General features: G+C 41.7%; 1 protein-coding gene across 2 annotated transcripts in view; it reads right to left on the bottom strand.

Annotated features, from left to right (window-relative positions):
* Window positions 1-9,011: 9,011 nt before the first annotated feature.
* The window catches only part of Myo3b (myosin IIIB), a 336,970-nt gene continuing 323,628 nt past the window's right edge, over window positions 9,012-22,353 (bottom strand). Inside the window, exons 31-33 of one of the 2 annotated variants that reach the window (XM_021150395.1) lie at window positions 11,514-11,620; window positions 11,093-11,139; window positions 9,012-10,360 (exon numbers count right to left, since the gene is read on the bottom strand). In XM_021150395.1, the coding sequence (XP_021006054.1) occupies window positions 10,222-10,360; window positions 11,093-11,139; window positions 11,514-11,620 (293 nt within the window). In that variant the 3' untranslated portion in view covers window positions 9,012-10,221. The remainder of the gene's footprint in view (window positions 10,361-11,092; window positions 11,140-11,513; window positions 11,621-22,353) is intronic. The other variant, XM_029484774.1, reaches the window with a different exon arrangement.

Raw genomic sequence — 22,353 nt, 5'->3', positions numbered from 1 at the left:
GCTCTGTTCTGGTTCAGCTCTGTTCAGTTCTCCTGAACCAAATCTCTGTGCTTTCTTATATCCTAGTTGGGTCCAAACCCCTCAGTCTCTGTAATCCTCCATGTTGCTTCTTCAGTTTTACCTTTTGGTTAAGGTCTATGTTTCTGGCAATCTACACCAGGAACTGAATTTTCCAGCTGCCTCATTTGTTTGGCTCTGCCTTGACATTTTGAACTGTTCTGGTTGCATAGGGTTATCTGGGATGTGTGTGCAATAGAAGGATATTTTCTCTAAACCACACCAAAGACTCCATGACAACCCTGTGACCCACATAATAGGATGGCAGTTGCCAATTTCTCCTCTATTGACCATTCAAAATTTGGGTTAAATATGTTCTTCGCAACATACTTGCTTCTGGCCCACTCCTGACCTTGTTTTCCATCTCCTATTGTAGATATCTGTGCTTGTCTTACTTCTTGGCAGTGCCATAAACTATTGGAAGAGCTCAACAACCACATTCCTAAACTCTGTGGACAAAGAATGGGTGGTTGTGAGCCACCATGTGGTTGCTGGGATTTGAACTCTGGACCTTTGGAAGAGCAGTCGGGTGCTCTTACCCACTGAGCCATCTCCTCTTCTGGAGTGTCTGAAGACAGCTACAGTGTACTTACATATAATAAAATAAATAAATCTTAAAAAAAAAAAAGAATGGGTTTCCAGACCCTCTGTCTTTGGGGTATACTCCTCCTGCCCCAGCCATCACTGACTAGGAAAGGTAAGAGGTTCTCACCCTAATCTGTCCAAGGTCCCTGGCTTCCTGCCTTCAGGACACACATTCATCACTCTGCCCACTCAACTGCCAGGCAAGCAGAGGGCTCTGGAACTCCCAGATTCCTTCAGGGCACCTCATAAGACAACCCATAAGACAATACCCTCTCTAATCCCCTTTACATACCTCTGCCATTGGGCATGCTCTTTGACTGGGGAAATGAGCTACCCATACCTGGCATACAACAACAATGCTCCTTACACATCTAGCTCATGGAGTTAGAGGTTGTGGAGTCTCCAGCTTACATGTATAAAACATGGTTCTAATTATCAGAGAACATGTGGAACCACTTCTGGAAAACTCCAGTACCCTACTGCACTGATTCCAGTTTAAAAGGTCAAGGCTTATTCCACAAAACCTTGGTCACCTTCATCAATACCTTTCTTCTTCTTCTTCTTCTTCTTCTTCTTCTTCTTCTTCTTCTTCTTCTTCTTCTTCTTCTTCTTCTTCATCAATACCTTTCATGAATCAACACTGAGTCTCTTCACAGCTGAACCTCAAGCAACCAAATCTACTCAAGATTCATGAGGCAGAACTACCAAGCACCAAGCAAACATAACCTAGGAGTGCCAGGAAGTCTCAACAATCTCATGCCAGATGGGAAAATCCCAGTCTAAACACACTAGGAATGTAAAAAGCCAAGGTGGAAAATGACCAATCCCATTGTAATGGCTTCCAATGACCGTGACAAAGATGACATTCTAGGCAAAGAATTCAAAAGAATGATTATAAATATGTTCAAGGATTCCAAAAAGGACATTAACAAACACATGAAGGAATTCAAAGGGGATATGAATAATCTCCTGAATGAATTCCAAGAAAACACAAACAGCTGAACACAATAAGAAAATCAAATCAGAATGTGAAAAGAGAATTCAACAAAGAAATAAAAGTATTGGAGAACAAACTGAAAAGATATTGGCAATGGAAAACTCAATATACCAAATAATAGACTCACCAATAGAATGGATCATGTGGCAGCCTGGATATCAGGGTATGAGGCTAACCTAAAGGAATTAGGTCATCCAGCTAAAGACAAAGACAAATTTTAAAAGTATGTATGAATGGTACATACTATATTGTGAAACACTAGAAAAAGATAAAAAAAATTATGAGTTATGAGCATGAAAGGAGAACCACATACAAAAGTATAGTATTTACTTCTTCTCCTCCTCTTCCTTTTCTTTTTAAAAAAATATTTATTTACATATTTTATGTATATGAGTACATTGTTGCTGTCTTCAGACACACCAGAAGAGGGCATTGGATCCCATTATGGATGGTTGGGAGTCACTATGTGGTTGCTGGAAATTGAACTCAGAACCTCTGGAAAAAGTCAGTGCTCTTAACCGCTGAGCCATCTCTCCAGCCCCCATAGATAGCATTTTCAATAAAGTCAAAGAAAAAAACCTCTCCTACTCTTGGGAAACAAATGCTCATCCAGGTGCAAAATGTAAACAGAACACCAAATAGACAGGACCAGAGAAGAAATATCCCATGTTATATAATAGGTAAAATATCAAATATCCAAAACAAAAACAAAGAGGGGGGGATATTAAAAGGTGAAAGGGATAAGGTTCAATGCAGGCCCAACAGAATAATAGCTAATTTCTCAGTGGAAACTGTAAAAACCAGAAGAGCTTGGAGAAATGTACTTCAAGTCTTGAAAACCACAGATGCTAACCCAGACTACTATACCCAGCAAAACTATCTGTCATGTTGGAGAAAGAAAATTTCCATGGTAAAAGCAGACTAAAGCAAGTTATGTTACCAAGACATTTACGGAGAATACTGGAGGTAATACCTCAAATGGAATAGAATTATAAACACATCCAAGAAGCTACAGAAAAAAGAAGATATTTGTTAAACAAATGAACACTAAGAAAATATCAAACACTACAAAATCAACAAAATGACGGGAATTAATACATACCTTTCAATACACCTCTGAATCTCAACAGATTCAACATATCAATCAAAACACACATACAAGCAGTATAGATTAGGAAACAGAATCTTGCTCCTTTTTGCTGCCCAAAGAATCATGCCACACCAAAGACTGACCACCTTAATGAAAGGATTGTGAAAGGTATTCCAAGTATAGGGAGCCAAGAAACAAATTAGAGTTTCTATTCTGCTATCTTAAAGCCAACACCAGTTCAAAGAGATAAAGGTCACTTCCTGTTTATTAAGGGAACTGCCCCAGTTTGAATGAGACATATCTCCCATAGTCTCAAGTTTGAACACTTTGGTGCATGGTTTGTGAGGTTATGGAACCTTTTTTGTTGTTGTTGTTGTTTTTGAGACAGGGTTGTTCTGTGTAGCCCTGGCTGTCCTGGAACTCACTCTATAGACCAGGCTGGCCTCGAACTCAGAAATCCTCTTGCCTCTGCCTTCTGAGTGCTGGGATTAAAGGCATGTGCTACCACTGTTATGGAACCTTTAGGAACTTTAGAAACTCGTTGGAGGAGTAAGGAGTAAGGAGTAAGTAAAGGGCTTTGAGGGTTTATGGCCTTCCTACTTTCATTTTCTTTTTCTCTGTTTCTTGTCTGTGGATGAAGGTTTGACCAACTTGCCTCTTGTTCTTGCTACCATGTTATGTCTTCCCTTTGGACTCTATCTCTCTAGAATTGTAACTGAAAAAAAAATCATTTCTTCCTTCAGTTGCTTTTGGTCATGGTACTTTATCAGAAAAGTAACACAGAGACAATCCTTCAAGAGGACATTGCCATCTAAACATGCATGCACAACGACAGTTGTCCTCAAGATCATAAAAGTGACACTACTAGAGTTAAAGCCATAGAGGAACTCCAGCACTGTGACAGTAGGCAACATCAGCACTCTGCTCTTACCAGTAGGCAGGTTATTCAGGGAAAGGTTAATGGAGAGCAGAGCTAAGTGACACCATAGATTATATCAATCCAAAGAAGGACAAATTGAGACATTATGAGAATACATTCATATGTTAACTTCATTGTGAGCATTGATACTATATAGAAAACAACTCTAACATAATGTACGATGATACCATCATATGAGAAAGTTATTTAATGCAAAAATACAAGATTGTTTTAACATGAGAAAAGTAATGTGACTTGGGTAGATCAGTTTTAGAGTGCTTGCCTGGAATACATGAGGTTCTGGGATCAATTCCTGGTAGGAAAAAAAAAACTTGAAGAAAGAAAATGAGTGTACTAACAAAATAAATGATAAAAATCATAGAATTATTTGATTATACAGTAGTTAGATATTTCATAAAATTCAGTCACTTTATAAGATAACCCCTTAAGATTGGAAACAAACAGTAAATGCCATAATTAAAAGGAAAATACAGAGGATTTCTCTTTGGGGTTAGGGAAGAGACAAGAGTACCATCCATCAACCTTCCTACTTGGTACTAAATGAGAAAGCTCACTCATTCATTATAGCAGTCTGATTCCTGAAAAGGGCTTGGATTCCTAGCCTCTACTGTATCTGGCCTGACCAATGTCACTGGCTTTGCATATTCTCCAATCACTGATTGCATCTGGGCTGCAATTGTGATTTCCTTGGTTTACAGGAATGTGGTAGAATTGACACTGTACCAGCTCTGAGGCAGCCCTATTTCCCCTCCTTGCCTCCTCCTTCCTTTCCCAGATCTCTTCTACTCTGCCACTGACTATGGAGAAAACAGCAAGTATGAGAGACACGCGTAACCACTAAGCTGACTCTCTGCTTAGCCCAGTGTGAGAACTCCCCAGATTGGCCAAGCTGCTTAGCTGTTCTGCAGCTAATTGCAGCTAGACACATGACTAGCTAAAATCAATAGCGATATTCAGATACCCCAGAGATTTGTGAGAAATATTTGTGCTTGTTTGGAGGTAGACTGTAAAGTAACAGCCAAATGATACAGGCAGTAAGTCAAGACTATCAGGTAAGAATGGAAATTGTTAATTATAGATGATACAATTGTGTGTCTGGAAAACCCAGCAGTATCTACAGACAATGACTGAAATTAGTGGGTACATTTAGCAAAACCGATGGGGACCTCAAAAACAAAAACCAACCAAACAGAAATACCCAAAAAAGTCAGTCACACTTCCTTAAATACAAGTAACAAACAGAAAAAGGGACACACACACACACACATATCCAAAACATTTTAGAGGGTTTGAGGGATGCCCTTGCACAGAACTCAGTTAGCTTCCCAATACCCAAGTGGTGGCTCACAACTGTATGTAACTCCAGTAATCTTCTGATATCTTCTTCTGGTTTCAGTGGCCATCATGTATACTCGGATATGCGTGAAGGCAAAACATACATAAACTATAAGGTTTTAAAACAATATTTTAAATAACAGTAAATTACACAAGGTGCACAGAGATGAAACTAAGGAAATTGCTAAACCATTTTTCATATATGATTTTTAAATCATTACAGAAAGAAGAAACATTTAGATAAAAGATAAAGATTCCTATAGTGGGCCAGGTGTAGTGGCACACACCTTTAATCCCAGCATTCAGGAGGCAGAGGCAGAGAGGCAGAGAGGCAGGTAGGTCTCCTTGAGTTAAAGCCAACTTGGTCTATATAGTGAGTTCTAGGACAGCCAGAGTTATGTAGAGAGATCCTGCCTTCAAAACCCAAACTAAGTCAAACCAAACCAAATGATAAATAAACAAACAACCAAAGAAACCAAAACCAAACTATCCCTATAGTAAGATGTCAGTTCCTTTCATTTTGTGGAGTTTAGATAATTCCAAAGACATCTCACTTGTTTTTTCCCCAGCATCTGGCTACAAAACGAAAAAGGCCCAGACTAATGAAGTATCCTTTGAGGAAAAAGGAGTGCAGGGAATTTGCTCTTCCTTATGCTAGAATGTATAGTAAGTGTTATTTAAGAGAAAGGTAGACATTAGAATAGAGGGTAGAACTTAGAATCTAGAAATAGACTTATGAGTACTCGATTCATGGAATGTTAGTATTTTAGAGCACTAGGGAAGGCCTTCTCACCAAACAGAACCAAGTCCACGTCGAATGCATAAATGTTCTGACTGAGTGGAAGGGAAGTGATTGAGGAAAACAACACTTTGAGGAACTTCTGAAGGCAAGAACCTGTGATATTTCTAACCAAAATGGAAAAGACTAACAAATTGTGCTGTTAAAATGACACATCTACCATTTTCCATCAAAGGCATTTTAATAGATTGAAAAGCAAGCTACTACTACCTCAAGGAGAAAGTATTTGCAATGCATCACTGACTCTGTGTGTGTTGTGCTTGTGCTTGTTTTCCTTAAATGACATAAAGCTAATCCAATTAAAATGGGTCTATCACAAAGGAATTTATCTAAGATGGCTAGGCTACAAAGCACATGAAGTTGTTCAACATCACTATTAATGAAGGATATGTAAACTATAAGTCACAGTGAGATTCTAATAGAGATGAATCAGATTTCCTAGATGAAAAAGTCTCTAACAGTACAAGTTAGCATGAACGCAGAATAACTGGGGACACTCGTAAGTCACTAGTGGCATTATAGATTGGTCCAACTGCTCTAGAGAACAGTGACAGTGGCTATCCAAGTGCTTTTCTGCACATGGCAGTACTGCTTTGCTGCACATACACGTGCATTTCAGTTCTAATCTTAGGCTCATGGCTAACAGAAAAGCATGCAAGTGGGTACCAGTAGACATACATGCAGCGATGCTCACAGCAGCAATTTCCAAAATAGCCCCAAACTGGAAACAATGCACACCTCCCCATTAAAAGAAGAGCATTGTCAGTTTTCACACAGTAGAACACTATACACTCATGAAAACACCCAAGTCGTATTTATGTCCTATGATATAGGTGTGCAGCATCAATGGAACATTAGATGAAAGAAATAAGAGCTGTAGGATGTCTTCCTCTGTGATTCCATTTATATGTAACTCCCCAAAGCCATCCAGGGTAGTGGCACACACCTGCACTCTTAGCACTCAGACAGGTTTGACTGAGCATGATCTTATGTCTAAGGCCAGTCTAGGATGCTTAGAGAGAAACAGTCTATCAGAAAACAAAGCTACCAAAGTCCCCAAAATGTAACCACAGGAGACAAAGCCTAACTACAGAGCTTAGGGACACATGCAAACTCTGGTCACAGTCAAGAAAGTCTTTAGGGTTAGGATCATGAATGAGTGTGTGTGTGTGTGTGGGGGGGAGTGCAGGGACTAGGGAGAGGAGGAAACATCCTAGTGCTACTGGATTATTCTAGAGAACATTCTATTCTAGACCTTGTATGGTAGTTACACTGTAACACTTCATTCAGTCTGGGTCTGCAGTCCACATTTTATAAAAGTTTCTACGCCCGGAGAATCATTTCTGGTTCTCTGGACACTCACTTGCAGCCTGCTGCTTTTATTTACAGTAGAGATATTCATGTGGAAGCTACTGAAAATGGATGGCTCAGAAGACTAATGCTTCGTTATATATGGTCAGGTCTAAAAGGTCTTAGTTATATATGGTGAAGGTCAATGTAATAAAATAGTACTGGAAAAGGCAGAGGAAGGAGAAGGGGGATGGAAGTAAGTCATAGGGGAGAGAATAAATATTATCTAAGTGATGAATGGAGATAGCTTTTGTTATGGAAACATGATAGAGGGGACTAATACAAACATAGATGTATAGTCTACAGCACACCTAGACTGTATTGTGTAGTTTATGCTTTGCTACACACTCAGAAAAACACACAAAGTATGTTTACAGCCCACTATATAGGAGATGTGAGATGTGCAGCTAGCCCATTGTTTACCATCATGTCTTTCTGGGACGACTGTGCTTAGAGAGTGGTGGGGATGATTAGAAGAGCTAGAAGTACTGTTTGTTTCTTTGAGACAGTCTGGTTATGTAGTCCAAGCTGGCCTTAACCTGACATCCTCACACTGCAGACTCTCAAGGTGCTGAGATTATAGGCTGTACCATCATGCCTGGTTAGACTCAGAAATGATATTTTAAAGGATTGCTTCTTATGGGGGAGGTCTTAGATCTCTTGTACAGCCTTTCCGGATTATTGCTTTTGGCTTATTTTTTAGCCCGGTGGTTATTGTTTTGATAAAAAAATGAAGCCCCAGGTTATAATATATTATTATACCATCTACTTGATATAAGAATCACACCCGAATGAATGGCATTATGAACAGTCTAAGAGAAGAGTCTGCAGTCCACTGTATGCTAATTTTGACACCAACTAGTTTCAAACCTACTGCCTGGAGTAACACCTGTATCATTAATTATTACAGAGCCTCTGAGTTAGGATTTAGTGATTCTTTCTTTATTTCTTTTTCTTTTAACCTTTATTCATAGACACATTTTAGTGAGAAAGAAGGCAGATTTACAATTACATTGTATGTGGACGTACAGAAAGTTATGAATATTCTTATCAACAGTTTGAAAAAGTTTCATCAAAGTAGATTAATCAATGATAAAAGTGGAATTTCCGAAGGCACTCAGAGAAAATCTGCACATGTTAGGCTTTTTCTCTCCCTCTCATCTCTTCATCTTTCTTGTTCTGGGGATTAAACCCTGCACATGCAACTGCTCGATCACAGAATTACCCTAAGCCTTATTTCCTAAGCAGCTAAGTTAATTTTGTTTTGTCTGCTCCACTCTTACACCATAGAAACGTTACGTTTTCAACGAAGAGCTGGAAAAACCCGAGACTTATCTTCTTTTTAAAAAGCACAATTTATCTACTAAAATTGTCTATAACTTTTTTTTTATAATATTATAATTTCTGAGCTCTTTAAATGTCTCTGTTGTGTAACTCTGTTCTCCGGACATGATGTAGCCACTGTTTTCTTGAAGTCAGAGCAAGACTGGGCTCACTAACATTTCTCTTGTGGAAGCAGGAAAGGTGTGCAGAGCTGTGTACTTGTACAGAGGGACCCTGCCTTTCCCTGAAAGTAACCCTACAGCCATGCTTCTGTCTGTAACCCCAGTTATTTCATCTTAGATTTGTTTATTTTAATATATATATATGTCTTGCTTGCATGTATATGTGTATGTGCACATGAGGGTGCTGGGAACTGAACCCAGGTCTTGTGCAAGAGCAAGTGCTCGTAGCCTCTGCTCCATCCTTCCAGCACCAGGAAGCCTAGTTAAACCCACTGCTTCAGCAAGCTAGACTTGGGTGGATTCCTTTCTTCTGTCTGTCACGGGTGTCTTACTTAGTGTGTATAGAGGTTGTCCCACACCTCCACGGGAAAAGTGAACACACCTCACTTAATTGTCTCTGTTCAGAGTATATTTGCTTGTGCCCTTCGTTAAAGGAAAAAAAAAAAACAAACCCTGACAATAGTAATTTCTTCTATATTTTAAAGTATTTTTCTGAAATCAACAAAGTATTTTAGAGAAAGAAAATATTAAGAACATCTGCTCTAGAGGAGTCTTCATGCAGACTCACTTTTACAGCACATAGCAACCCTCCATCTTGTTCTCACAGGTATGTGCTCAAGAAAGCTGCTTGTACTGAACTGTATAGAGCATGACAGCATATAATGTCGTTAAATAGGAACAGCTCAACCTTGAACTTATCTGTGAGAAAAGTGGTTACCGATATATCACATATCACCGCAAGGAACTGCCTGCCAGCCATGCTGCTGTAGATAATGCAATCTCTCCATTCCTTTTTATGCCCTGGGTGTCCACTCTCCTAGGCCCTGAGCTAGGTCTGAGGAACACAGAGATGGACAAGTGGGGATCTCTCTTCTGCCGCCTCTCACATCCTCTGGAGACAGCTGGCCAGGGAATGCAGATACAAAATCAGGTGGCCTGCACTTAAGCCCCAATTCTCTTCCTTTTCATTGCTGGTGTGACTGGGTTCTCTTGGAAAGCTAGAATAATCTGACAAAGTCTTTCTCAACATGACAATGTGCAACAGAGGCATTCATTTTGACATGTAGAGAGCATCTGAAAGATGTTGAGTTTTCTTTCTAAGCATAAATCATGGCTACTCTTCCTGGAAACAATATCCTCAGCAATGAAACCCTGACCCAAGAGGAGATGTAGAAAAGCCTAGCAAATGGGGGGCTGGTAGAAATGGGTAGAAGGGAGATTGCTGGATTCCACTTGGGGAAAATAGGCATCTTATCTGATTTTATGACTGGCCTATGCTGGGTCTGTCCTCCCTCTTCTTAGCTGCCGGGTGCCTAAAAGGCTGAATTACCTCAGCAGAGGTGTTCTCAAGGGATGAAGGGAACACAGGTTCTGAGACTCAAGCTGCAGGGCAGGTGAAGGGGAATAAGAGACAGTATCTTCAGGAATCTCTTGAGTTGTTCAGCAAGGTTTAGGGCCCAGATTGTGTCCAGAGAAGCTGACCTCAGAACACTGCTTTCTTCTTAGATGGTCAATTACCATGGTTACTTTTACCTGGGGCACACTGGGGCTGGAAAGGGCAACTCAATGTTGAGCAAAGGGGTCTTCTCTGGGTGACGAGGAGAAGAAGAAAGGGTGGACTGAGTGGGTTTCCTCAGGGGCACAGGCCCCAGGGGACAGGCATTTGTAGTACTGGTCCTCCCCATCCAGCACTTTGATTTGTCTGCAACAAAGAAAAGAGAATTTTCAACAGGAAAAAAAAATCACACAAATATCACAACCATCCCGGGTACACCTAAAGTTGTACAGTTGGTTGGGCAGGCCTACATCCTTCGCAGCTCTGACTGTCCATCCCTACCTCTAGGGGAGTGTCTGCAGTCTCATAAGGAAACTTTTCACCTTCCTGGGCCTTGGTAAGTAGTGTCTAAAAGTCATGGTCATATTGTGACTTGGTTTTTATGTGGTAAAGTAGTCTGTCTCCATCTGGTGTCCTCAAGAGACAGGTCTGCCCTTTACCTGCCTCCGTTCAGAGAGGTGCCAACTACTGCTGGCATTTCTGGCCTCCATTGTGAGGCTGGCAGGCGGATGGAGCAGGTATTCCTCCATGCAAGTATTACCACGGCAGGAGTGCCTGTCTACACTCGTGAACACGCTCAGACTTGTAGAAGGAAAGTTTTATACAACTCACTGCCGTCTTCAATTATGAGTACAATTCTTTGGGATGATTAGGAGGATAACGTCTATTATTGGGTGACAATGTCAGCCTCTCTGGACAGAACGGATTCAAGTTTGTACGTACTTGCTACTGTGGAAAAGAATCACTAGTGTCAGTCGCGTGGCACTATCCGGGTAGGGTATATTTAGAAGCCTCTCTGGAAAGTTTTGCCTCTTCTGTGATATCACAAAGGACCCCTTCTGTTTACAGTTGCTGAAAACTAAGAAGACAGATATTTACCCAAGTTTTCTTGGCTTCCTCTGGCTCCCTTGATATTCTAGAGTTCCCTGTGGATAGGGCCAAGAACACACAGTCAAAGGAAAGCACCAAGTCGTTAATTTTTAATTCAAAGTGATTTTGTGTTGAATGCAAGCAGATGCTGATAATATCAGAAGTCACAGCATAATTTTTTTGATCAAAGGGCTCAAGTGAGCCTGATGAAGCATGCATCTTGCTCGTCTTTGATAAACCACATCAATTATTCACCGTGAAGGCAGACATCCTGACATGAAAGCAACAGATAAAGAGCCTAAGCACATGTTCTCGAGGAGCGCAGAAGAGAGTGGGGGTGGGGCTGGAGGGGCTGGAACAGGTATTAATAACAGAATTATTAACTGGAAACAAAGCCGGTAAAACGACTTTACGGCCACTTTGAACTCACATTTAACTGGTTATAGTACATGGTGTCCTCGGGGCTACTCAACATTTTGGGCTGCTGACACCGTCTGCGAGGTGCTCGCTGCTTCTGGGAGAGACCTTCTTCGGAACCTGCAGACAAGGAAACTTCACTGCGAGCCTGGCCGGGAGTCGGGAGAATGAACTGGGAAATGGCTCTTCGTGTAAAGGGACTTGGTAGAAGCCATGTCCTGTTTAAATAAAGCTTTGCCACTTCTAGGAGCAATGTAATCACAAATACCTCCCCAACGCACACACACACACACACACACACACACACACACACACACACAGAGGAATCAATAATCATAAGTACGGGTTGGAATCCATAACTTCGCAGCACCTGGCCAGAGTGACAGAGAGCAAATTGGTTTGTCCACACTGCTGAGACAGGAGCTGGTTGGTGGCCAGCCTCTACCTAGAGAGTACCTGGAGTAGGAAGGTCCATTAGGAACAACAAAGCAATCTGGCACCGCTCACACCACATCTTCTGGTGAGAGTTTAAAGACATCTGGAGCACACATACTCCCGAGGAGAGCATATCTTTCAGTGGGATGCACTTTAGGGGAGCATGGCTTGATCTAGCGTTTACTGACGTGCTTTGAACCATGCCACTGATCCATGTGGTCTCTGGAGGTGACATAAGGGAGGAGGAGAGGGAAGACTGCTTGATTTCATGGGGCAGACTCTCCCTGTTAGCCTTGATTTCAAATCCTGGACCTAGAGTGCCCTGGAGATTAAGAAACCACATGGCATAGAAGCCGTGGTTCGTTTCTCTTATGAGCAAATGATTTTTGTGGTCTTTGCTGTCCTTTTGGTTGGACATCTGTGTCAAGGTTCAGTGGTTCAGGCTAGAGCAATGGCTCAATGATTAAGAGTGTTTGTTGCTCTACAGGGGCCTGATTAGTTCCCAGATTTTATGTCAGAAAGCCCATAGCCACCTGTAACTCCAGCTCCAGGACAACTGGATGCTCTGATCTTGGGCACACACACTCATGCACACAGACACATGCACGCGTACACACACACATGTACGCGCGTGCACCTTAAGTCTTTTAAATCTTAAAAAATAAAAAGGTTCAGTAATTTTAACTTCTTGTCAACCTACCAAAGGATATTGTCCTAGAATCTCATAGGATAACAAAGAGGGTATTTCCTGGACAGAATGTTTATGATAAGCTAGTTATTCCCAAGAAGAGTTGGGGGAGGGAGGTGGAGAGAGGGCTCAGTGGTTAAGTGCACTCACTGGCTACTCTCGGCGAAGACCCAAGTTCAATTTCCAGCACCCACATGGCGGCTCACCACCATCTGTGAATCTATTCCAGAGGCTCTGACACCTTCTTCTGACCTCTGATGACAACATGTGCAAGGTGCATAGACACATGCATGCAGGCAAAGCACACATACACAATAAAAACAAATAAATCTTCAAAAATGAATTGGAGCTTTGTGCTTAAAATCATATTTTAACCTCAATAGAAATTTCTTTGGGTGGAAATTATAGAGAAAAATTTTCTTATACATTTTTGTATGCTGTTTTCTAAAATTGGAGCGCTAACTGGTATCTAAGACCATTAAGATGTAGACATTATTGGGCTGCCAATGATGGTTCTATGCATATGCCTGGGAATATTAAGTTAGGTCAAGCATATCTACCATTTCATTATTTCTGTAAGAGGGAAAATGTTCAAACTTCTCTCTTCTGACTCTGAAGTGCACAATAGATTGAAGTGGCCTATAGATTTTCATACTCCTATTTGAACTGTATTCACCGATGAATGGTCTCCCTTTCTCCTTCTGTGTCTTCTGGCCTTTGCTAGCCAACGTTTCACCTCTGCCTGATAAACCCCTATTTGTCCCCCGTACCAATGGCAGGTTGTGATCCTTGCCTTTTTTTTTTTACTTCAAATGATCGTGCCCAGTTCTATCCCTGTTGTTTAAACTCTAGTGCTTCACTCTTCGCTCTAGCTGAGTAGAATTCTAGTGTGCCTATGGGCTACATTCTTCTTAGCCTCACCTGATGGGCACTTATGTTGTTTTCATTTCTTGGTAATTGTGAAGAGTGTTTTATAGGATGTAGGATTGACATGTTGTCATCATTTCCTTTGGGTATATATCCTGTAAAAAAAATTGTTACATCATGTAGTATTTTTTATTTAAAATTTAATTATTAGTATGTATATGGGTGTTTTGCCTGCATGTCTGTCCACTGTGTGTGTGCTGGGTGGCCACTGAGGAGGCCAGAAGAAGGCTGTGGATTCTCAGAAACTGGAATTACAGATAGTTTTGAGCTGCCACGTGGGTGCTAGGAACCAAACCCAGGTCCCCTGGAGGAGCAACAAGTGCTTTTAACCACTTAGCCATCTTGCCAGCCCTTTTCTGTAGATTCTTTTGGTAAGTATCTATTTAGGTTCTGGGGACCAAACAAGTTGTCAGATGGAGTGACAGTTGCCTGTCCTCCTCAGCTTTATGTGAACAAGTAAAGTCATTTAAGAAAATGCTTCCATAAGATTGATGTGGGAGGCCACTGTGGGGAGTGTTATCTTTGGGTTGGTAGTCCTAGGTGCTATAAGAAAGAAAGCTTGTGGTGTGGCGGCACACCCTTTTAGTCTCAGTACAACCTATCTGTGAGTTGTTCGAGGCCAACCTGGTTTTCAAAGCAATTTTCAGGACAGCCAGGGTTATAGAGAGAAGCTAGTCTTGAAAAACCAAAACCAAAACCAAACCCAAAACCATAACTACTAAAATCATAACCACCAAAACCAAAACCAAAAATAAAATAAAATAAAAAAAAAAACCAAGGGAAGAAGGTTGAACACGCTATGAGAAGCATGCCAGCAAGCATTGCTCTTTTGTGGCTTTAAGATAGAGTGGCTCAGCAAAGACTATTAAGAGCAGCAAATTATGTTTTTTTTAAAATATGAACTTTTAAAGCTTGATTTTTTTTTCAATTTTGACAGAGCTATGCTTAGAAAAACACTAACTTTGCAGACACGTGTAGCTGCCCATTCTGGATGCCCCTACCTTAACCCACCAAGAAGAACTAGAACAGAGAAATTTTGAATAATATCCCAGATCAGAGGCAGATTAAGAGGCCCAACCCTGTGTCTCTTACCTCTGACACGCATGCGTCTATACTACAGGGTATTGTCTTTACAGGTTACTGTCTTAACCCGAGTGCCTTTTGTTTGTGGGTTTTTTGTTTGTTTGTTTGGTTTGGTTTTTGTGTTTGTTTGTTTGTTTGTTTGTTTGTTTTTCGAGACAGGGTTTCTCTGTATAGCCCTGGCTGTCCTGGAACTCACTTTGAAGACCAGGCTGGCCTTGAACTTAGAAATCCGCCTGCCTCTGCCTCCCAAGTGGTGGGATTAAAGGCGTGCACCACCACACCTGGCTTGTTTGTGGGGTTTTTATTTCTTTTGTTGGTTTTGTTTTTTGAAATAAAGTCTTACTATGTAGCCAGGCTGGCCTTGAATTTACAGAGATTGTCTTACCTAAGCTTCCTGAGTGCTAGGATTACCACAAAAAAAAAAAAAAAAAGTTTCAAGCTGAATAGAAGCTCAAGAGAAGCATATGAACTGACCTACAAGATGATACTGCCTGTTGAGGGCCCCAACAGCCTCCCTTGGCATTCCAGTGTCTGGAAAACTGTTTGGCACACAGGCCCACTGCACCAGTTTTGTCGGAACTAAGGCAGACTCCTGATGGTTCCAATAAACCCTTTTCCTGTTGGCTTTCAAAGTCCATATTCTGCAACATGGCCATCTGCAAGGCGCCGAGACCTTCGTGCTTTCTTCCCTTCCTGATTTCTAAGGTTAACGAGCAGGCATCTCGAGAGTTCAAGCTTTCATGAACATGGTTGTACAAGGCTGCCATCTGCCTTCCCGCAGAAGTTTGAATGTTACAGGAATTCTACCCATGGAAACTGGAAAGACCAATGTGAAGTAGCTTTGGGTTCAGCTGGAGTTCAGCTCATGTCAGCAGGACTTTGTGTAATGTTTACACTTGGTCAGGGCCTTGTGTTTGTCCTGCTCTCGGCTGGCAAAGCTTCAGTAAGGATGTGATGCTCAGCCTATGGAACTTACTGTTCTGTGGGTGGCTATTCTTCAGAGTCTCAGCTGCAACTACATTATGGCTAGAATTTCACCAAGTTTAACATTTCTCCCATAAATCTAAAAAACACTGTGTTTAAGCATATGGTATCTGTTCTCTACTAGAATCTGTCACAATCCAGTCTTCTAGTTTAGCCCGGGATTAGTTTTTCCTAAGCTCAGTATGTCTCTGTGTCATAATGTTCTGCAAAGAGTGCAGCCACGTTGTAGTGCTTTGTCAGTGGAAAAAAAATGCAGGCACTATTATTATGTAAGTAACCAAGTAAATGATTGGGAGGGGGAATCTTTGTTTAATGAATACAATTAGAAGGCTAATATTATGGTCTCTCTCATTTGCAGAACCTAGCCAATAATATATGTGTGTGTATTTATATGTATGTATGTAAATGAGTATGTGGGTACAATATTACATGTAGAAGAGAGGACAAGAAAAGCTAAATATTAAGAGGGTCTGAGTGCAGGTAGTGACTGGGAGATATGAAGGAGGATATAGAACTATCTTGTTTTAACTCTTTTGTGAATTTTTCCCTTTTTAGTGAGGGACAAGCACACACCAATGCATTTGATAGCGAAAGAATAAAATCCAGTGTGAAGCATCATGGCTTCCGTTTTAATTGTACAGAAATGTGTTGAGTGGAATGTAGTCTTTGTGTCTGATTAATTTCAATGTGTTGTTTTTTTACTTGCAATGTTTTTTTTGTAATAAAGTTATAAAAAATGAAAAATTGCTGGTTGCTTTCTTGAGAGTCAAACTTACCTGAATATAATGTGTTGTTGTTGATGTTGTATTGTTTTGTTTGTTTCTAGAGAGGATTTCTCTGTGCAGCCCTGGCTGTCATGGAACTTTTTTGTAGAAACCAGACTGGTGCTGAATTCAGAGATCTGCCTGCCTCTGCTGCCTGAGTGCTGAGATTAAAGGCATGTACCACCACACCCAGTGGTATACTGTACTTAAAAAAGTAAATTTATTTGTTTTCTTTCATTTGTATGAATGTTTTACCTGCATGTATGGATGTGCACTGTGTGCATGGATATGCACTGCATATATGTGCACTGTGTGCATGCATGGATGTGCACTGCATGCACGGGTGCGCAATGCATGCATGGATGTGTATTGCATATATGTGCACTGTGTGCATAGCATATATGTGCACTGTGTGCATACATGGGTGTGCATTGCATATATGTGCACTGTGTGCATACATGGGTATGCATTGAATATATGTGCACTGTGTGCATGCATGGATGTGTGCTGCATGCATGGATGAGCAGTGTGTGCATGCTGGTGCCCATGGAGGCCAGAATAGAATATTTTTGTCCTCTGGATGGAACTGGAGTTATGGAAGGCCATGATCCACCATTTAGGTGCTGGGAACAGAACCCAGGTCCTTTGGAAGAGAGCCAAGCATTCTTATACTGCCAAAATATCAGACCAGCCCCCACCCCACCCCCCAGTTGACTGTATTTTTTTTTTAATTATTAAATCTGGCAGCTTTTACTCACACACAATGTAAGCCTCTGCGGTTCTCTCCTAGGATCCCGGCCTGCTGAGTTACAAGGATGTCAGCTATGAGAACCTCCCCCCAACGCTATTCTCTATAACTGCACGTCTCACCTTTGCCACCTGCAACTGATGCCCTTGCTCTCCAAAGCTCTTTTGTAGGAATGTGGGCAGTGAAGGCCACAAGGGAGTGCAGCCAATATTCTCCAGCCTGGGGCACAGGGTGGGTTCTTGGTCCCTGAAGTATGGACAGACCAAGAAATAGAAGTCCCGGGACTACAGGGAGAGGATGCCAGGACAGTCACTGGTACTGGCTCCCTTGCATGACTCCTGGCAGGTGTGGCAGGTTTCTGATCAGTCAGTGCTGATCTGATTGCCATTTTATGGATGATGCACTCCCAGCATCACTTGCCAAGGAAAACATCCTCTCGAAGCAAACAGAGCATTCACTGTTCTAGATTTACAGATGGCAAAGCCCATACGGGATTACAGGCTATACCCCTGAGGGTGTTTCAATAGCACCAGAGCTACACAATCCATGAACTGAGCCCTGCCAAGTCCATGCAGAAAGGGGATGTGTCACTCTTCAACTGATGTTCTCGGGGCATTTAGAGGTGACAGTGGGAACTGGACAATCTCTCTCCGATGAGGCTGATCACTCTACATAGGTCTTTTGTTGATACTTCAGGAAGTAGCTTCCAAGAACATGACCTGCCTTTTCTGGCTCCCATTTCACTTTTGTCTTATGAACCTTGTTTCAACTACAGATATCTTTTTCCTTACTTCATCTTATGTCGGGAAGGACAAACCAACCTAAAGATACAAGCTTGGCATAAGGAATCGAGAGCACACAGCTGGTTAAAAGGCAGCATTTCTGCAACCACAAACTCAGGGTTTCTGGGCTCACTGGGGCTAGTTCCTTCAAACTACACCAGCTGTTCAATTTTTAAATTGTCAATGCCTGGATCAAGGCCTGGACATAAATACGAAAACATAAAACTTCTTTAGCTGTCTTGAATGTGCAGCCAGGGCCCAGAAAGATGGTTTCTATCTAGAGTGCCTTTCCCATCCAGTAAGAATCCCATGGGTGGAAAGCTGGGAACATTGTGTAGACCCTTACCAGGGCCATCTACAGAAGAATCTTCCCAAAGGGTAAGAAACAACTTGTCCCTGCTGTACCCTGAGAGATGAACTGTTTCAGGGATGCTAGGAGCCTTAACAGGGACGAGGAAGGGAGAAAGCTATTGGAAGTTCAGACTTTCACCTTGACATCACGAACTTGCAAGGTAACTCTGATTTGATCCCTTGCTTTTATATTGGAGGGATTCAAGGTTGGCTGGGCATAGGTCTCCTCCTCCTGGTGTCCTAGGTTGATTTCCACTGCTGTGATAAAATCAGCCTGACAAAAGGCACCTTTGGGGAGAGGGAGTTTAATTTAGGTTATGATTCCAAGTTACAGTTCATCATGGCAGGGGAGTCTAGGAAGGGATTAAAGTAGCTAGTCACATTCACAGTCAAGAGCAGAGAGAACAGCATGCATGCTGTGTTCAGCTCACTTTCCTCAGTCTTATCCAGTCCAGGATGCAAGCCATGAAGTAGTGTAGCTCAGAGTCAGGGTGGGTCTGAGTCAGAGTGGGTCAGTCTTTCTACCTCCATGTATGCAAGACAGTCTCTCTCTTATAGCTATGCTCACAAGAGAACCTAATCTAGACAATTCTTCATGGAGTCTCTACTTATTCCAGGATTCCAGGTTGTGGTAAATTGATAATTAAGGCTCTCCAACACACCTGATCTACCGTCGGATTTTTGACAGGATTCTTGACTTAAAGAACCAAGATGGTATTGGACAAGGTAGAGCATGCCTTTAATCCCAGTACCTGGAAGGCAAAGGCAGGCAGATCTCTGTGAGTTCAAGGCCAGTCTGGTCTACATAGGGAATTCCAGGGCATCCAGAGTTACACAGTGAGACAGACCCTGACTCAAACAACAACAACAAACAACAACAAACAAAGAAAGAAATTCCCCCAGAGTCTAGGTCCTGGTTCCTGGTACAATGTGTGTGTGTGAGTCTGTCATAGTATGTGGAAGTGTTTGCCTGTGTGTTTTAAACTGGGACTTTCTCAGAAGCTTTCAGCTGACCAAGTCTAAATACAGAAAAAATGAAGGAGCTTAGTGGACTTCTGAAACATACACACACACACACACACACACACACACACACGAGAGAGAGAGAGAGAGAGAGAGAGAGAGAGAGAGAGAGAGAGAGAGAGATTTTTCTCCTGAGCTATACATATAATTCAGATCTTGCTCTCTAAGATGAAAGGAAAAATACAAATTTTCCCAGTTGCCATGTTATGTCATGAGTAATTTCCCTCAAAATCACAAAATTGCTACAAAGAAAACATCCCTGAGTTAAATTAGTGCCTGTGGAAGATGCTAGAGTTGTAAATTGTCTACGTGGAATATTAAACTAGTTAGAGATATGGCAAAAAATTTCCCTGAAAACCATTTCATAACTCAGGGACTGGAATGTGCATGTGCACACTCATGCATGTGCACACACACATGCATACATACAAACATGCACTCATGTACACACATGTATGCATACACACATGTGCACACATACATGTGCACACATGCACATATACATGCATGCACATATACACATACATGTGCACACACACACATACACAAACACACTCACACACACACTGAAGAAATGAAGCAATTCCCCATTCTTCCCCTCTTGCTCAGGTCTCTCCTCCACACAGCCTGTTCTCTGGTTCTGTCAGTAAGCTTGTTGCTGATTCCAATAAGAAAATAATTTTCTCTATCATGGGAATTTGGAATCTCTCAAGAAAGGAGATAAAATCAGCCTTTCAAGGTACATTTATTGCTATTTTTAAAAAGTTAATTGAGGGGCTGGGGAGGGTTCAGTTCCCAGCACCCATATGGCAACCCACATCGATTTGTAACCAATGTCAGGAGACCCAACACCCTGGCCACTGCATGCGCAGGTATATGTGTACTGAAATGCTCATACACATGGAAACGACACTAACAAACTTATACTCCACATATATCAGGGAACCTGCATTCATTTTTCTTAAAACATTTTAGTCAATTTTCTTAAAACATTTCATCTTCTTTCTATTATAGCTTTCCCTTCCACCTTAACAATAGAATCGAAACTATTTTTCATATCATTAGCCTATTCTGAAAATCATGTATCTCTTTAACATACCTTGTTTTACAGTATTAAATAAAAAGTTAGAGGTGATAGTCTAATTAACTCTTTAAGCTCCTTCTCTTATTAGTAGTGATTGGTGGGACAGGTTTCTACTTCGTATCCAGTGATAGTCTAAACTTTGTTATTTCTAGTGGCTGCATAATTTTCTTCTTGTAGATGAAGTATGGTTAATATATAGAATTTCATTTTCAGGTAGTAGAAATGATTTCCTCTGTTTTTGTATAATCACCAGAGAAACCTTAAAACACAGAAAGTGAGGCAGGCAGTTTTGGGGCACGCCTTTAATCCCAGCACTCAAGAGGCAGAGGCAGGTAGATTTCTGAGTTTGAGGACAGCCTGGTCTACAGGGCTGCACAGAGGAACTCTGTATTGAAAAACAAAACAATCAAAACAAGGAAAAGGAGGAACGATTTTAAATTCACTGTCGCTTCTTGTCATATCCATACACCACATAAATCACCTTGGAGATCACAACACCCCTGGCCCACATTTGAGGAACAGTGTGTGTGTGTGTGTGTGTGTGTGTGTGTGTGTGTGTGTGTGTTTGGCAGAGGAAGAGACAACAAGTCTTGGAGTTTGAAGACCCCAAGCATGAATTGAGTACAAAGCTGTAGATACAGCTTGGTCTTAATGATAAGACCTTTCTTTGTACCATTGACATGAGGCAGAAAGATCTGGAAGGGGGACACATGACAAGTGTGGAGCTCACCGGTGCTGCAAAGTGTGATTGTTGTCTTATTCTGGTAGAATTGTGGTGTTACCCTTCCCCGGGCCCCCTTCACTGTACATCAGAATCACAGAAAGGTTTGGGAAGAATACAAGTATTCCACTCCCACTTAGGAGCTCCTAATTCAATTGCTCAGGCGAAGGAGTTCCAGCATTGTGATTGCTTAAGAAAGATTCCTCTCCCAGAAGGTTTTAATTTGTAGCTAGGACTGGGAAAGGCAGAGGTTTGACCCTTTCTCCTAGCACAGGTGAGGGTTTGCAGATTAGCTGGGTGCCACTTGGAAAAGCTAGCATAAGCTCAGAGAAGTTTTAACTGAGAGAAAAGGGAGTCTAGAAAAGGGGAGTGTCCCCATAGGGTTCTGGGCACTGTCAGGCATTTGCCTGAACAGGAAGCTGCATTAAATGGCTGGAGCCCAAAGCAGACACCAGGGCTCCTTGATCTGCCAGGACACGGATGGAGTCGTTGCTCTTATTGCAAGAAACAGTTTGCTGACCATGGAAATAGTATCTCTGGTTTGTTGTTGTTGTTGTTGTTGTTGTTGTTGTGTTTTGTTTTGTTTTTTGTTTTTTTCAGACTGATGGTAGTACTTTTCTGAGGTTTGAGGTAACAAATAAGTAACAAAGACTCAAAGCCATTCTGACCAGGAGCTCCCCTTAAAGCAAAAAAAGAATGTAAAGAAGAATCCCAGGAGAACCTACAGGGCTGTTAGAGGGCAGGGCCAAGCTGGGCGTGGTGGTGCACGCCTTTAATCCCAGCTCTCAGGAGGCAGAGGCAGGCGGATTTCTGAGTCCGAGGCCAGCCTGGTCTACAGAGTGAGTTGCTGGACAGCCAGGGCTATACAGAGAAACCCTGTCTCGAAAAACCAACCAACCAACCAAACAAAAACAAAAAACAAAACAAAAAAAAGAGGACAGGGCCATAGAGGTGTCTAGAAAGCAAGTGGGTTGGTTACATGTCACCAGTGATTAAGCGTGGTTGTTATATAACTTCTGGTATAATACCAATTGTCTGCCTCACGTCATTTATATCTTTCTGGCTTTAGCTTTTAAATGGTTCAGAGGCATCACCATGCTTTCTTTCAGAAGGTGTTGGATGACCTTATTGGGACCTTCTTTGAAATGGCTGTGCCTTAACTTCTGCCTGGTGTAAGCAGGGATTAAGGCAAATTGGTCACCAAACTGTACCCAATAGGAGAATGGCACTAACTCATGTTTTAAAAATATCAACATGAAAACA

Source organism: Mus caroli, chromosome 2, assembly GCF_900094665.2.
Source record: "Mus caroli chromosome 2, CAROLI_EIJ_v1.1, whole genome shotgun sequence".
Taxonomy (NCBI): Eukaryota; Metazoa; Chordata; class Mammalia; order Rodentia; family Muridae; genus Mus; species Mus caroli.
This window is presented reverse-complemented; position numbering and strand designations above follow the sequence as displayed.